General features: G+C 46.2%; 1 protein-coding gene across 4 annotated transcripts in view; it reads right to left on the minus strand.

The window, feature by feature from the left end:
* The window catches only part of ST8SIA5 (ST8 alpha-N-acetyl-neuraminide alpha-2,8-sialyltransferase 5), a 102,072-nt gene that overhangs the window by 28,808 nt on the left and 54,483 nt on the right, over positions 1 to 18,781 (minus strand). For all 4 annotated transcript variants that reach the window (XR_013221143.1, XR_013221142.1, XM_077283626.1 and 1 more), the window contains 2 exons: positions 4,870 to 4,956; positions 3,968 to 4,112 (listed from right to left, as the gene is read on the minus strand). Coding sequence is in view for 2 of the 4 variants with exons in the window: in XM_077283626.1 (XP_077139741.1) it covers positions 3,968 to 4,112; positions 4,870 to 4,956 (232 nt within the window). In the remaining 2 variants the exon portion in view is untranslated. The remainder of the gene's footprint in view (positions 1 to 3,967; positions 4,113 to 4,869; positions 4,957 to 18,781) is intronic.

Consider the following 18,781-nt stretch of genomic DNA (forward strand, 5'->3'; position numbering starts at 1 on the left):
ACAGTGACTGCACCAGCAGAATAGTGAGTGCAGCTCTGGGGTATAATAAAGGATATAACTCAGGATCAGTACAGGATCAGTAATGTAATGTATGTACACAGTGACTGCACCAGCAGAATAGTGAGTGCAGCTCTGGAGTATAATACAGGATGTAACTCACGATCAGTAATGTAATGTATGTACACAGTGACTGCACCAGCAGAATAGTGAGTGCAGCTCTGGAGCATAATACAGGATGTAACTCAGGATCACTAATGTAATGTATGTACACAGTGACTGCACCAGCAGAATAGTGAGTGCAGCTCTGGAGTATAATACAGGATGTAACTCAGGATCAGTAATGTAATGTATGTACACAGTGACTGCACCAGCAGAATAGTGAGTGCAGCTCTGGAGTATAATATAGGATGTAACTCAGGATCAGTAATGTAATGTATGTACACAGTGACTGCACCAGCAGAATAGTGAGTGCAGCTCTGGAGCATAATACAGGATGTAACTCAGGATCAGTAATGTAATGTATGTACACAGTGACTGCACCAGCAGAATAGTGAGTGCAGCTCTGGAGTATAATACAGGATGTAACTCAGGATCAGTAATGTAATGTATGTACACAGTGACTGCACCAGCAGAATAGTGAGTGCAGCTCTGGAGCATAATACAGGATGTAACTCAGGATCACTAATGTACGTACACAGTGACTGCACCAGCAGAATAGTGAGTGCAGCTCTGGAGTACAATACAGGATGTAACTCAGGATCAGTAATGTAATGTATGTACACAGTGACTGCACCAGCAGAATAGTGAGTGCAGCTCTGGGGTATAATGCAGGATGTAACTCAGGATCAGTAATGTAATGTATGTACACAGTGACTGCACCAGCAGAATAGTGAGTGCAGCTCTGGAGTATAATACAGGATGTAACTCAGGATCAGTACAGGATCAGTAATGTAATGTATGTACACAGTGACTGCACCAGCAGACTAGTGAGTGCAGCTCTGGGGTAGAATACAGGATGTAACTCAGGATCAGCACAGGATCAGTAATGTAATGTATGTACACAGTGACTGCACCAGCAGAATAGTGAGTGCAGCTCTGGAGTATAATACAGGATATAACTCAGGGTCAGTACAGGATCAGTAATGTATGTACACAGTGACTGCCCCAGCAGAATAGTGAGTGCAGCTCTGGAGCATAATACTGGATGTAACTCAGGATCAGTACAGGATCAGTAATGTAATGTATGTACACAGTGACTGCACCAGCAGAATAGTGAGTGCAGCTCTGGGGTATAATACAGGATGTAACTCAGGATCAGTAATGTATGTACACAGTGACTGCACCAGCAGAATAGTGAGTGCAGCTCTGGAGTATAATACAGGATGTAACTCAGGATCAGTAATGTAATGTATGTACACAGTGACTGCACCAACAGAATAGTGAGTGCAGCTCTGGAGTATAATACAGGATGTAACTAAGGATCAGTAATGTATGTACACAGTGACTGCACCAGCAGAATAGTGAGTGCAGCTCTGGAGTATAATACAGGATGTAACTCAGGATCAGTAATGTAATGTATGTACACAGTGACTGCACCAGCAGAATAGTGAGTGCAGCTCTGGAGTATAATACAGGATGTAACTAAGGATCAGTAATGTATGTACACAGTGACTGCACCAGCAGAATAGTGAGTGCAGCTCTGGAGTATAATACAGGATGTAACTCAGGATCAGTAATGTAATGTATGTACACAGTGACTGCACCAGCAGAATAGTGAGTGCAGCTCTGGAGTATAATACAGGATGTTACTCAGGATCAGTAATGTAATGTATGTACACAGTGACTGCACCAGCAGAATAGTGAGTGCAGCTCTGGAGTATAATACAGGATGTAACTCAGGATCAGTAATGTAATGTATGTACACAGTGACTGCACCAGCAGAATAGTGAGTGCAGCTCTGGAGTATAATACAGGATGTAACTCAGGATCAGTAATGTAATGTATGTACACAGTGACACCACCAGCAGAATAGTGAGTGCACCTCTGGGGTATAATACAGGATGTAACTCAGGATCAGTAATGTAATGTATGTACACAGTGACTGCACCAGCAGAATAGTGAGTGCAGCTCTGGAGTATAATACAGGATGTAACTCAGGATCAGTAATGTAATGTATGTACACAGTGACACCACCAGCAGAATAGTGAGTGCAGCTCTGGAGTATAATACAGGATGTAACTCAGGATCAGTAATGTATGTACACAGTGACTGCACCAGCAGAATAGTGAGTACAGCTCTGGAGCATAATACAGGATGTAACTCAGGATCAGTACAGGATCAGTAATGTAATGTATGTACACAGTGACTGCACCAGCAGAATAGTGAGTGCAGCTCTGGAGTATAATACAGGATATAACTCAGGGTCAGTACAGGATCAGTAATGTATGTACACAGTGACTCCACCAGCAGAATAGTGAGTGCAGCTCTGGAGTATAATACAGGATGTAACTCAGGATCAGTAATGTATGTACACAGTGACTGCACCAGCAGAATAGTGAGTACAGCTCTGGAGCATAATACAGGATGTAACTCAGGATCAGTACAGGATCAGTTATGTAATGTATGTACACAGTGACTGCACCAGCAGAATAGTGAGTGCAGCTCTGGAGTATAATACAGGATATAACTCAGGGTCAGTACAGGATCAGTAATGTATGTACACAGTGACTCCACCAGCAGAATAGTGAGTGCAGCTCTGGAGTATAATACAGGATATAACTCAGGGTCAGTACAGGATCAGTAATGTAATGTATGTACACAGTGATTGCACCAGCAGAATAGTGAGTGCAGCTCTGGAGTATAATACAGGATGTAACTCAGGATCAGTAATGTAATGTATGTACACAGTTACTGCACCAGCAGAATAGTGAGTGCAGCTCTGGGGTATAATACAGGATGTAACTCAGGATCAGTAATGTAATGTATGTACACAGTGACTGCACCAGCAGAATAGTGAGTGCAGCTCTGCGGTATAATGCAGGATGTAACTCAGGATCAGTAATGTAATGTATGTACACAGTGACTGCACCAGCAGAATAGTGAGTGCAGCTCTGGGGTGTAATACAGGATGTAACTCCGGATCAGTAATGTAATGTCTGTACACAGTGACTGCCCCAGCAGAATAGTGAGTGCAGCTCTGGAGCATAATACAGGATGTAACTCAGGATCAGTACAGGATCAGTAACGTAATGTATGTACACAAGGGCTGCACCAGCAGAATAGTGAGTGCAGCTCTGGCATATAATACAGAATGTAACTTAGGATCAGTAATGTAATGTATGTACACAGTGACTGCACCAGCAGAATAGTGAGTGCAGCTCTGGGGTATAATGCAGGATGTAACTCAGGATCAGTAATGTAATGTATGTACAGTGACTGCACCAGCAGAATAGTGAGTGCAGCTCTGGGGTATAATACAGGATGTAACTCAGGATCAGTAATGTAATGTATGTACACAGTGACTGCACCAGCAGAATAGTGAGTGCAGCTCTGGGGTGTAATACAGGATGTAACTCCGGATCAGTAATGTAATGTATGTACACAGTGACTGCACCAGCAGAATAGCGAGTGCAGCTCTGGGGTATAATACAGGATGTAACTCAGGATCAGTAATGTAATGTATGTACACAGTGACTGCACCAGCAGAATAGTGAGTGCAGCTCTGGGGTGTAATACAGGATGTAACTCAGGATCAGTAATGTAATGTATGTAGTCAGTGAGTGCACTATATACACCATATTCACCACTCTTCCTACTCTTCTGTGAAATGCCTTTACTGTTCATATATGGGATTTACAATACGTTACCGGCAATTTTATGTCTTCAGTGTTATTCTGTGCCCGCATTTACACAAGGACATCAGTACCATCCACACGCCATAGTACACTAAATCTAGTGGTATTAGCACCTTGGGGAATATCTTGAAGATCTCCGGGCTGATCTGAAATATACCGCTTGTATCCACTTCATATCTGAGCTTTGTCCCGAGCGGTGTGTTCTTCTGGGTGGTGAAAAGGAAGGACGGGGCATTGCAACATCTGGACAGCTGAGACCTACAAATATAGAAAACACAAAAAAGTCACCATGAAGAGCGCAGGGTTAAAAAACACAAGCTGGACCATCACAGCCAGGAGAGCAGGTGCGACACAGAAGACCTTGTGCTTTTTTTGTGCTGCAGGAGGATCTGTAAGGAAAGTCTGTGCTGATATCACAGCAAATCTGCCGCAATACAGAGGAGGCTCACATGAACTCCTGTGCAGCTTCCCCATAATGCCTTGCAGCTATCACATCACATGTATAGTACAGCCAATAAGGAGGGTCGATCACAGCCAGTATAAAAGCAGAGGCAGGGAATGCAGCCGTCGCTTTGTGATTAATCTGGATAGTGAGAGGATGCCACAACTCATAGTTTAGCAATAAAATTAAGGAGAGAAATCTATAAATTACTGACTAAACATTACAGATAGCGTGTGACAGCAGAGCAGTGATAAAGGACTGCCATCCGATTACCCATGGGTGAACATGTTGGGGTCACTACGACATTACTGTGGTGTCTAATACATCAATACAGCCCTAGGAGAACTTGCAAATGGAATTTTGGAGAAAAATTCGGTAAAGCTAGGGGAATCAGCAGTTGTAGGATTATCATCCCTCGCCAGTGCAGAGCGGGGCACATGGTGGTGGGTAGACGCCTTAGACATGGATCCAAGGGACTAATAGTTCTCCCTGTGGAGACCACCAGGGGGCATAGTAATGCGGTTCTAGTATTAGTCACACTCTCGCTGACTCTCCTCTCGGGGGGTCACTTACTTATAACTATTTGCTTCAGTCATATTCATCTCCCACTTGCAGATCTGAAGACTTTTCCAACGATCGAACAACTCTGTTTCCTTTACCCTGGAGAAGAGAAAATGCACAAATAAGGGGCTGGGGAAGTGACCAGTGATCCGTGCACACTTCAGGATCATAGCAGGAGTGACATTGTCACCCACTCCGCCCCTGTCCTGATCCTTTCACAATACGGTGAAATATCGGTCGGAGCTCAGGAGTTTGTTTGTTTCATACAGAGCTGCAAATCCCCCGCATGGACAGTTTATTAATTTACAGCCACCACTAGGGGGAGCTTAGGCACTCTCTGCATACTAATAGGTCCAGGAAATGTCTTCATGCCCTGTAACTTGCTATTCATTCTTTATGAGTTGGTGGTTGCGTTGTAGCCTACCAGCACTATAGTGATTGGAACTTCCATGACCTACCAATCGGTACTATTTTACCCCAGCAGGGTCCGCTGAAAAGAAAATGTCTGGCTTTTCCTGATAAAATCAACTATCTCCAAGACCCCGGGTGATCAGCTGAATGAGCAAGTCGCTGCATTGTAAAAGGAATTGTCTCGAACAGGTTTACTCCTTTAACTACTGGTTTATCTGGCAATGTAATCCAGAATCTGGGAAGAGCTGATGTTGAATTCTTGGATTACCAGGATAAAAGTGATTGTTACAGTATATACATGCTGCAGAAAGTTGTGCAACTGATACATTTTTAAGGGCTATAAATGGGTTCCTTTTTATGAGTAGTTTACCAGCTCAATAGGTGCTGGAACTTCCCTGGCCTCACTTCTCATCAGGCAATGCTTCTGCGAATTTGTTTTACTGTCTTAAAGTGCAAATCTACCCTTCCGTTATACCTCTATATATGATAGTTTGTCTTACAGGACAAAGCACCACCTCCACTTCCTGTATATTGATATTGACCATCTCTACTTGACTCATTCATTTTATGCTATTTAAATGGGTTCCTTTAGATCAGGAGTCTACCAGCTCAATAGGTGCTTGAACTTTCCAACCCTCACTTCCCATCATGCAATATTCCTGCTATTATCTAATTGGTCTACCTGTCTTGAACTGAAAGTCCACCTCTCTGTTATGCCTCTTTATAGTTTGACTTACAGGAAGGCATGGAAAAAGCACCACCCCCACTTTCTGTACAGTGACAAAGCACCACCCCCACTTCCTGTATAGTGACAACGCACCACCCCCACTTCCTGTATAGTGACAAAGCACCACCCCCACTTCCTGTATAGTGACAAAGCACAACCCCCACTTCCTGTATAGTGACAAAGCACAACCCCCACTTCCTGTATAGTGACAAAGCACCACCCCCACTTTCTGTACAGTGACAAAGCACCACCCCCACTTTCTGTATAGTGACAACGCACCACCCCCACTTCCTGTATAGTGACAAAGCACCACCCCCACTTCCTGTATAGTGACAAAGCACAACCCCCACTTCCTGTATAGTGACAAAGCACAACCCCCACTTCCTGTACAATGACAAAGCACAACCCCCACTTCCTGTATAGTGACAAAGCACAACCCCCACTTCCTGTACAGTGACAACGCACCACCCCCACTTTCTGTACAGTGACAAAGCACCACCCCCACTTCCTATATAATGACAAAGCACCACCTCCACTTCCTGTACAATGACAAAGCACAACCCTCACTTCCTGTACAGTGACAAAGCACAACCCTCACTTCCTGTACAGTGACAAAGCACCACCCCCACTTCCTGTACAGTGACAAAGTACCACCCCCACTTCCTGTACAGTGACAAAGCACCACCCCCACTTCCTATATAGACAAAGCACAACTCCCACTTCCTGGATAGCGACAAAACACCACCCACTTCCTGTACAGTGACAAAACACCACCCCCACTTCCTGTACAGTGACAAAGCACCACCCCCACTTCCTGTACAGTGACAAAGCACCACCCCCACTTCCTGTACAGTGACAAAGCACCACCCCCACTTCCTATATAATGACAAAGCACAACTCCCACTTCCTGGATAGCGACAAAGTACCACCCCCACTTCCTGTACAGTGACAAAGCACCACCCCCACTTCCTGGATGGCGACAAAGCACCACCCCCACTTCCTGTACAGTGACAAAGCACCACCCCCACTTCCTATATAATGACAAAGCACCACCCCCACTTCCTGGATGGCGACAAAGCACCACCCCCACTTCCTGTACAGTGACAAAGCACCACCCCCACTTCCTATATAATGACAAAGCACCACCCCCACTTCCTGGATAGCGACAAAGACCACCCCCACTTGACGTAACCTGTGTCCATGTCTCTGCTTCTCTCTGCAGAAACAACTTGATAACAGGCAGGGGACAACAAGTTACACAGAAGGCAGACACTTGGTGGTCGGCACTTTGGAGGGATTTTTCAGGAGTAGGACAAATAATTTTTATATTGAGTGATTTTCAGATTGTCCATTTAGCTTTCAAATGAGATCAAGTTACCTTATGGTGCGATGACGATGGGAGATAATTAGAGCTCCGATTACTTTAAGGATATATTAAGAAACTACTCAGCACAATACGACGGAACATTCACTTTAAGGTTAAAAATGATTTGACCATGGGAAATGGAAAAAAAAGACCTGGTATTCTTTAATTATACATGTGTTAACTTCCTAAGGAGCAGAGATGAGTCAGCTGTAACACTAAGTGGGATAAGTGGCTGGAGATTCACTGCCAACCCAGATGCTATTGGTAAAATCAATGGTTTTACAGCATTCTGCGTGTAATATGCAAGCTCAGTATCCTATATAAAGACCTTAATGCATCACATCAGGCAAAAATAAATCTACTGCTGTACAATGCACCATTCTAACTCAAAGTGGCTTTTTAAAAGACGCGGATTTTCAAAATGTCTGTGCCTAAATAAAATTCTATTTGCCTGTATTTTATAATTAAAGATTGAAGACCCTTGCAGATCTAAAGCCTCTCACAACTGAGGGTTTGCTGCAGTGTTTCCTGTCTAAGCAGCATTTATGCCGAAAACTTTAAAAATGGTAATGACTAGTGATGAGTGAGTGTGCTAGCCACGAGCACCATGCTCAAGTTACCATACACAGTAATGTTGTAGCCATATGGGCTACTGGCATTACTGTAATTGGCCGGCCGCATTCCATCTTTGCGTCTATATTAGATCCGGTGACGTGGTGTTCGGCACACTGTCCTAGGAAGCAGGCCAGGAAGAGATTTGTGTGAAAGGCATGCGGTAAGGGACAGGTGAAGTGTATCTGCTGCTGATGGTCCACGAAGAAACCGAGGCCATGGGCCAAGTGAAACTGTGCCTGCTGCGGGAGCACAACAAACACACATCCACGAGACCTAGCTTTCTGACCCACTTTGCACAGGGAAGCGGGACACCACTCTAGAAGCCAGAACAGTGCAAACACATGATCTGTTGGATGGCTAGCAGATGTTTCCAGTACGTTTCCCAGCACCACCCTGTCTTTCACACATTCAAGTCTCACTAGCCAAGAGTCTGGACCACCTACCGTATATACTCGAGTATAAGCCGAGATTTTCAGCCCAAATTTTTGGGCTGAAAGTGCCCTCTCGGCTTATACTCGAGTCATGATCGGTGGTGGGGTCGGCGGGTGAGCACTGTCATATACTTACCTAGTCCCGGCGATCCTGGCGCCCCCCCTGCACGTCACACTGTCTTCGGTGCCTCTCAGCCTCTTCCCCTGAGCGGTCACGTGGGACCGCTCATTAGAGAAATGAATAGGCGGCTCCACCTCCCATAGGGGCGGAGCCGCCTATTCATTTCTCTAATGAAGCGGTGCCGGTGACCGCTGATAGAGAAAGAGGCTGCGGCACCGAAGACCAGCTGTCCGGGGGAAGGAGCGGGACGCCGGGAGCAGGTAAGTATGACATATTCACCTGTCCTCGTTCCACACGCCGGGCGCCGCGCCATCTTCCCGGCGTCTCTCCGCTCTGACTGTTCAGGCAGAGGGCGCGATGACGCATATAGTGTGTGCGCCGCCCTCTGCCTGATCAGTCAGTGCGGAGAGACGCCGGGAAGATGGCGCCGAGGAGCTGCAAGCAAGACAGGTGAGTATGTTTTTTTTATTGCAGCAGCAGCACAGCTATGGGGCAATAATGGACGGTGCAGAGCACTATATGGCACAGCTATGGGGCAATAATGGACGGTGCAGAGCACTATATGGCACAGCTATGGGGCAACGGTGCAGAGCACTATATGGCACAGCTATGGGGCAATAATGGTGCAAAGCACTATATGGCACAGCTATGGGGCAATAATGGACGGTGCAGAGCACTATATGGCACAGCTATGGGGCAATAATGGTGCAGAGCACTATATGGCACAGCTATGGGGCAATAATGGATGGTGCAGAGCACTATATGGCACAGCTATGGGGCAATGGTGCAGAGCACTATATGGCACAGCTATGGGGCAATAATGGACGGTGCAGAGCACTATATGGCACAACTATGGGGCAATGGTGCAGAGCACTATATGGCACAGCTATGGGGCAACGGTGCAGAGCATTATATATATGGCACAGCTATGGGGCAACGGTGCAGAGCACTATATATATGGCACAGCTATGGGGCAACGGTGCAGAGCATTGTATATATGGCACAGCTTTATATGGAGCATCTATGGGGCCATAATGAACGGTATGGAGTATCTATTTTTAATTTTGAAATTCACCGGTACCTGCTGCATTTTCCACCCTAGGCTTATACTCGAGTCAATAAGTTTTCCCAGTTTTTTGTGGCAAAATTAGGGGGGTCGGCTTATACTCGGGTTGGCTTATACTCGAGTATATACGGTAATCCTCAGCCTGGTCCTCCTTCCTTCCTATTACCAACAGCGAAAAAGGTGTCAGAGATGCCTCCAGAAGTCTTCCCCATGCTGTTCCCATTCCATTTGAGCACTGTTTCCATCCATTTCAGCGATTTTCCTCACCTCCAGACTTCCTGTTAGGGTCTTTTGGAAAAATGTTGGAGTTTCCCATTAACTTCCATTATACTCGTTACTTGAGTCGAGCCCGTCCGACTGTCCAACCTACTTGATTTGAGCATTTTAGTGCTCGCTCATAACTAATAATGCCTTTTCTAACCTCCTACTATGGGTGGTCACAACAGCTTATTGCCTTCTCTAACCTCCTACTATGGGTGGTCACTACAGGTTATTGCCTTCTCCAATCTCCTACTATGCGTGGTCACTACAGGTTATTGCCTTCTCTAACCTCCTAGTATGGGGGTCACTACAGGTTATTGCCTTCTCTAACCTCCTAGTATGGGGGGACACTACAGGTTATTGCCTTCTCTAACCTCCTAGTATGGGGGGGGGGGTCACTACAGGTTATTGCCTTCTCTAACCCCCTAGTATGGGGGGACACTACAGGTTATTGCCTTCTCTAACCTTCTACTATGGGTGGTCACTACAGGTTATTGCCTTCTCTAACCTCCTACTATGGGTGGTCACTACAGGTTATTGCCTTCTCTAACCTCCTAGTATGGGGGACACTACAGGTTATTGCCTTCACAAACCTTCTAGTATGGGGGACACTACAGGTTATTGCCTTCTCTAACCTTCTAGTATGGGGGACACTACAGGTTATTGCCTTCTCTAACCTTCTAGTATGGGGGACACTACAGGTTATTGCCTTCTCTAACCTTCTAGTATGGGGGACACTACAGGTTATTGCCTTCTCTAACCTTCTAGTATGGGGGGACACTACAGGTTATTGCCTTCACTAACCTTCTAGTATGGGGGGACACTACAGGTTATTGCCTTCACTAACCTTCTAGTATGGGGGGACACTACAGGTTATTGCCTTCTCTAACCTCCTAGTATGGGGGACACTACAGGTTATTGCCTTCACTAACCTTCTAGTATGGGGGGACACTACAGGTTATTGCCTTCTCTAACCTCCTAGTATGGGGGACACTACAGGTTATTGCCTTCTCTAACCTTTTAGTATGGGGGACACTACAGGTTATTGCCTTCTCTAACCTTCCAGTATGGGGGACACTACAGGTTATTGCCTTCTCTAACCTCCTAGTATAGGGGACACTGCAGGTTATTGCCTTCTCTAACCTCCTAATATGGGGACACTGCAGGTTATTGCCTTCACTAACCTTCTAGTATGGGGGGACACTACAGGTTATTGCCTTCTCTAACCTCCTAGTATGGGGGACACTACAGGTTATTGCCTTCTCTAACCTCCTACTATGGGTGGTCACTACAGGTTATTGCCTTCTCTAACCTCCTAGTATGGGGGACACTACAGGTTATTGCCTTCACAAACCTTCTAGTATGGGGGACACTACAGGTTATTGCCTTCTCTAACCTTCTAGTATGGGGGACACTACAGGTTATTGCCTTCTCTAACCTTCTAGTATGGGGGACACTACAGGTTATTGCCTTCACTAACCTTCTAGTATGGGGGACACTACAGGTTATTGCCTTCTCTAACCTCCTAGTATGGGGGACACTACAGGTTATTGCCTTCTCTAACCTTCTAGTATGGGGGACACTACAGGTTATTGCCTTCTCTAACCTCCTAGTATGGGGGACACTACAGGTTATTGCCTTCACTAACCTTCTAGTATGGGGGGACACTACAGGTTATTGCCTTCACTAACCTTCTAGTATGGGGGGACACTACAGGTTATTGCCTTCTCTAACCTCCTAGTATGGGGGACACTACAGGTTATTGCCTTCACTAACCTTCTAGTATGGGGGGACACTACAGGTTATTGCCTTCTCTAACCTCCTAGTATGGGGGACACTACAGGTTATTGCCTTCACTAACCTTCTAGTATGGGGGGACACTACAGGTTATTGCCTTCTCTAACCTCCTACTATGGGTGGTCACTACAGGTTATTGCCTTCTCCAATCTCCTACTATGCGTGGTCACTACAGGTTATTGCCTTCTCTAACCTCCTAGTATGGGGGGACACTACAGGTTATTGCCTTCTCTAACCTCCTAGTATGGGGGAGGGGGGGGTCACTACAGGTTATTGCCTTCTCTAACCTCCTAGTATGGGGGACACTACAGGTTATTGCCTTCTCTAACCTCCTACTATGGGGGACACTACAGGTTATTGCCTTCTCTAACCTTCTACTATGGGTGGTCACTACAGGTTATTGCCTTCTCTAACCTCCTACTATGGGTGGTCACTACAGGTTATTGCCTTCTCTAACCTCCTAGTATGGGGGACACTACAGGTTATTGCCTTCACAAACCTTCTAGTATGGGGGACACTACAGGTTATTGCCTTCTCTAACCTTCTAGTATGGGGGACACTACAGGTTATTGCCTTCTCTAACCTTCTAGTATGGGGGACACTACAGGTTATTGCCTTCTCTAACCTTCTAGTATGGGGGACACTACAGGTTATTGCCTTCTCTAACCTTCTAGTATGGGGGGACACTACAGGTTATTGCCTTCACTAACCTTCTAGTATGGGGGGACACTACAGGTTATTGCCTTCACTAACCTTCTAGTATGGGGGGACACTACAGGTTATTGCCTTCTCTAACCTCCTAGTATGGGGGACACTACAGGTTATTGCCTTCACTAACCTTCTAGTATGGGGGGACACTACAGGTTATTGCCTTCTCTAACCTCCTAGTATGGGGGACACTACAGGTTATTGCCTTCACTAACCTTCTAGTATGGGGGGACACTACAGGTTATTGCCTTCTCTAACCTCCTAGTATGGGGGACACTACAGGTTATTGCCTTCTCTAACCTTTTAGTATGGGGGACACTACAGGTTATTGCCTTCTCTAACCTTCTAGTATGGGGGACACTACAGGTTATTGCCTTCTCTAACCTCCTAGTATAGGGGACACTGCAGGTTATTGCCTTCTCTAACCTCCTAGTATGGGGACACTGCAGGTTATTGCCTTCACTAACCTTCTAGTATGGGGGGACACTACAGGTTATTGCCTTCTCTAACCTCCTAGTATGGGGGACACTACAGGTTATTGCCTTCTCTAACCTCCTACTATGGGTGGTCACTACAGGTTATTGCCTTCTCTAACCTCCTAGTATGGGGGACACTACAGGTTATTGCCTTCACAAACCTTCTAGTATGGGGGACACTACAGGTTATTGCCTTCTCTAACCTTCTAGTATGGGGGACACTACAGGTTATTGCCTTCTCTAACCTTCTAGTATGGGGGACACTACAGGTTATTGCCTTCTCTAACCTTCTAGTATGGGGGACACTACAGGTTATTGCCTTCTCTAACCTCCTAGTATGGGGGACACTACAGGTTATTGCCTTCACTAACCTTCTAGTATGGGGGGACACTACAGGTTATTGCCTTCACTAACCTTCTAGTATGGGGGGACACTACAGGTTATTGCCTTCTCTAACCTCCTAGTATGGGGGACACTACAGGTTATTGCCTTCACTAACCTTCTAGTATGGGGGGACACTACAGGTTATTGCCTTCTCTAACCTTCTAGTATGGGGGACACTACAGGTTATTGCCTTCACTAACCTTCTAGTATGGGGGGACACTACAGGTTATTGCCTTCTCTAACCTCCTACTATGGGTGGTCACTACAGGTTATTGCCTTCTCCAATCTCCTACTATGCGTGGTCACTACAGGTTATTGCCTTCTCTAACCTCCTAGTATGGGGGGACACTACAGGTTATTGCATTCTCTAACCTCCTAGTATGGGGGAGGGGGGGGTCACTACAGGTTATTGCCTTCTCTAACCTCCTAGTATGGGGGACACTACAGGTTATTGCCTTCTCTAACCTTCTACTATGGGTGGTCACTACAGGTTATTGCCTTCTCTAACCTCCTACTATGGGTGGTCACTACAGGTTATTGCCTTCTCTAACCTCCTAGTATGGGGGACACTACAGGTTATTGCCTTCACAAACCTTCTAGTATGGGGGACACTACAGGTTATTGCCTTCTCTAACCTTCTAGTATGGGGGACACTACAGGTTATTGCCTTCTCTAACCTTCTAGTATGGGGGACACTACAGGTTATTGCCTTCTCTAACCTTCTAGTATGGGGGGACACTACAGGTTATTGCCTTCACTAACCTTCTAGTATGGGGGGACACTACAGGTTATTGCCTTCACTAACCTTCTAGTATGGGGGGACACTACAGGTTATTGCCTTCACTAACCTTCTAGTATGGGGGGACACTACAGGTTATTGCCTTCTCTAACCTCCTAGTATGGGGGACACTACAGGTTATTGCCTTCACTAACCTTCTAGTATGGGGGGACACTACAGGTTATTGCCTTCTCTAACCTCCTAGTATGGGGGACACTACAGGTTATTGCCTTCACTAACCTTCTAGTATGGGGGGACACTACAGGTTATTGCCTTCTCTAACCTCCTAGTATGGGGGACACTACAGGTTATTGCCTTCTCTAACCTTCTAGTATGGGGGACACTACAGGTTATTGCCTTCTCTAACCTTCTAGTACGGGGGACACTACAGGTTATTGCCTTCTCTAACCTCCTAGTATGGGGGACACTGCAGGTTATTGCCTTCACAAACCTTCTAGTATGGGGGACACTACAGGTTATTGCCTTCTCTAACATTCTAGTATGGGGGACACTACAGGTTATTGCCTTCTCTAACCTCCTAGTATGGGGGACACTACAGGTTATTGCCTTCACTAACCTTCTAGTATGGGGGGACACTACAGGTTATTGCCTTCACTAACCTTCTAGTATGGGGGGACACTACAGGTTATTGCCTTCTCTAACCTCCTAGTATGGGGGACACTACAGGTTATTGCCTTCACTAACCTTCTAGTATGGGGGGACACTACAGGTTATTGCCTTCTCTAACCTCCTAGTATGGGGGACACTGCAGGTTATTGCCTTCTCTAACCTCCTAGTATGGGGACACTGCAGGTTATTGCCTTCACTAACCTTCTAGTATGGGGGGACACTACAGGTTATTGCCTTCTCTAACCTCCTAGTATGGGGGACACTGCAGGTTATTGCCTTCTCTAACCTCCTAGTATGGGGGACACTACAGGTTATTGCCTTCACTAACCTTCTAGTATGGGGGGACACTACAGGTTATTGCCTTCTCTAACCTCCTAGTATGGGGACACTGCAGGTTATTGCCTTCACTAACCTTCTAGTATGGGGGGACACTACAGGTTATTGCCTTCTCTAACCTCCTACTATGGGTGGTCACTACAGGTTATTGCCTTCTCTAACCTCCTAGTATGGGGGACACTACAGGTTATTGCCTTCACAAACCTTCTAGTATGGGGGACACTACAGGTTATTGCTTTCTCTAACCTTCTAGTATGGGGGACACTACAGGTTATTGCCTTCTCTAACCTTCTAGTATGGGGGACACTACAGGTTATTGCCTTCTCTAACCTCCTAGTATGGGGGACACTACAGGTTATTGCCTTCACTAACCTTCTAGTATGGGGGGACACTACAGGTTATTGCCTTCACTAACCTTCTAGTATGGGGGGACACTACAGGTTATTGCCTTCTCTAACCTCCTAGTATGGGGGACACTACAGGTTATTGCCTTCACTAACCTTCTAGTATGGGGGGACACTACAGGTTATTGCCTTCTCTAACCTCCTAGTATGGGGGACACTACAGGTTATTGCCTTCACTAACCTTCTAGTATGGGGGGACACTACAGGTTATTGCCTTCTCTAACCTCCTAGTATGTGGGACACTACAGGTTATTGCCTTCTCTAACCTTCTAGTATGGGGGACACTACAGGTTATTGCCTTCTCTAACCTCCTAGTATGGGGGACACTGCAGGTTATTGCCTTCTCTAACCTCCTAGTATGGGGACACTGCAGGTTATTGCCTTCACTAACCTTCTAGTATGGGGGGACACTACAGGTTATTGCCTTCTCTAACCTCCTAGTATGGGGGACACTACAGGTTATTGCCTTCTCTAACCTCCTAGTATGGGGGACACTGCAGGTTATTGCCTTCTCTAACCTCCTAGTATGGGGGACACTACAGGTTATTGCCTTCTCTAACCTTCTACTATGGGTGGTCACTACAGGTTATTGCCTTCTCTAACCTCCTACTATGGGTGGTCACTACAGGTTATTGCCTTCTCTAACCTCCTAGTATGGGGGACACTACAGGTTATTGCCTTCACAAACCTTCTAGTATGGGGGACACTACAGGTTATTGCCTTCTCTAACCTTCTAGTATGGGGGACACTACAGGTTATTGCCTTCTCTAACCTTCTAGTATGGGGGACACTACAGGTTATTGCATTCTCTAACCTTCTAGTATGGGGGGACACTACAGGTTATTGCCTTCACTAACCTTCTAGTATGGGGGGACACTACAGGTTATTGCCTTCACTAACCTTCTAGTATGGGGGGACACTACAGGTTATTGCCTTCTCTAACCTCCTAGTATGGGGGACACTACAGGTTATTGCCTTCACTAACCTTCTAGTATGGGGGGACACTACAGGTTATTGCCTTCTCTAACCTCCTAGTATGGGGGACACTACAGGTTATTGCCTTCACTAACCTTCTAGTATGGGGGGACACTACAGGTTATTGCCTTCTCTAACCTCCTAGTATGGGGGACACTACAGGTTATTGCCTTCTCTAACCTTCTAGTATGGGGGACACTACAGGTTATTGCCTTCTCTAACCTTCTAGTACGGGGGACACTACAGGTTATTGCCTTCTCTAACCTCCTAGTATGGGGGACACTGCAGGTTATTGCCTTCTCTAACCTCCTAGTATGGGGACACTGCAGGTTATTGCCTTCACTAACCTTCTAGTATGGGGGGACACTACAGGTTATTGCCTTCTCTAACCTCCTACTATGGGTGGTCACTACAGTTTATTGCCTTCTCTAACCTCCTAGTATGGGGGACACTACAGGTTATTGCCTTCACAAACCTTCTAGTATGGGGGACACTACAGGTTATTGCCTTCTCTAACCTTCTAGTATGGGGGACACTACAGGTTATTGCCTTCTCTAACCTTCTAGTATGGGGGACACTACAGGTTATTGCCTTCTCTAACCTCCTAGTATGGGGGACACTACAGGTTATTGCCTTCACTAACCTTCTAGTATGGGGGGACACTACAGGTTATTGCCTTCACTAACCTTCTAGTATGGGGGGACACTACAGGTTATTGCCTTCTCTAACCTCCTAGTATGGGGGACACTACAGGTTATTGCCTTCACTAACCTTCTAGTATGGGGGACACTACAGGTTATTGCCTTCTCTAACCTCCTAGTACGGGGGACACTACAGGTTATTGCCTTCTCTAACCTCCTAGTATGGGGGACACTGCAGGTTATTGCCTTCTCTAACCTCCTAGTATGGGGACACTGCAGGTTATTGCCTTCACTAACCTTCTAGTATGGGGGGACACTACAGGTTATTGCCTTCTCTAACCTCCTACTATGGGTGGTCACTACAGGTTATTGCCTTCTCTAACCTCCTAGTATGGGGGACACTACAGGTTATTGCCTTCACTAACCTTCTAGTATGGGGGACACTACAGGTTATTGCCTTCTCTAACCTCCTAGTATGGGGGACACTGCAGGTTATTGCCTTCTCTAACCTCCTAGTATGGGGACACTGCAGGTTATTGCCTTCACTAACCTTCTAGTATGGGGGGACACTACAGGTTATTGCCTTCTCTAACCTCCTACTATGGGTGGTCACTACAGGTTATTGCCTTCTCTAACCTCCTAGTATGGGGGACACTACAGGTTATTGCCTTCACAAACCTTCTAGTATGGGGGACACTACAGGTTATTGCCTTCTCTAACCTTCTAGTATGGGGGACACTACAGGTTATTGCCTTCTCTAACCTTCTAGTATGGGGGACACTACAGGTTATTGCCTTCTCTAACCTCCTAGTATGGGGGACACTACAGGTTATTGCCTTCACTAACCTTCTAGTATGGGGGGACACTACAGGTTATTGCCTTCACTAACCTTCTAGTATGGGGGGACACTACAGGTTATTGCCTTCTCTAACCTCCCAGTATGGGGGACACTACAGGTTATTGCCTTCACTAACCTCCTAGTATGGGGGGACACTACAGGTTATTGCCTTCACTAACCTTCTAGTATGGGGGGACACTACAGGTTATTGCCTTCTCTAACCTCCTAGTATGGGGGACACTACAGGTTATTGCCTTCACTAACCTTCTAGTATGGGGGGACACTACAGGTTATTGCCTTCTCTAACCTCCTAGTATGGGGGACACTACAGGTTATTGCCTTCACTAACCTTCTAGTATGGGGGGACACTACAGGTTATTGCCTTCTCTAACCTCCTAGTATGGGGGACACTACAGGTTATTGCCTTCTCTAACCTCCTAGTATGGGGGACACTACAGGTTATTGCCTTCACTAACCTTTTAGTATGGGGGACACTACAGGTTATTGCCTTCTCTAACCTCCTAGTATGGGGGACACTACAGGTTATTGCCTTCTCTAACCTTCTAGTATGGGGGACACTACAGGTTATTGCCTTCTCTAACCTCCTAGTATGGGGGACACTGCAGGTTATTGCCTTCTCTAACCTCCTAGTATGGGGACACTGCAGGTTATTGCCTTCACTAACCTTCTAGTATGGGGGGACACTACAGGTTATTGCCTTCTCTAACCTCCTAGTATGGGGGACACTACAGGTTATTGCCTTCTCTAACCTCCTAGTATGGGGGACACTGCAGGTTATTGCCTTCTCTAACCTCCTAGTATGGGGGACACTGCAGGTTATTGCCTTCTCTAACCTCCTAGTATGGGGGACACTGCAGGTTATTGCCTTCTCTAACCTCCTAGTATGGGGGACACTGCAGGTTATTGCCTTCTCTAACCTCCTAGTATGGGGGACACTG

Source organism: Ranitomeya variabilis, chromosome 1, assembly GCF_051348905.1.
Source record: "Ranitomeya variabilis isolate aRanVar5 chromosome 1, aRanVar5.hap1, whole genome shotgun sequence".
NCBI classification, from domain to species: Eukaryota; Metazoa; Chordata; class Amphibia; order Anura; family Dendrobatidae; genus Ranitomeya; species Ranitomeya variabilis.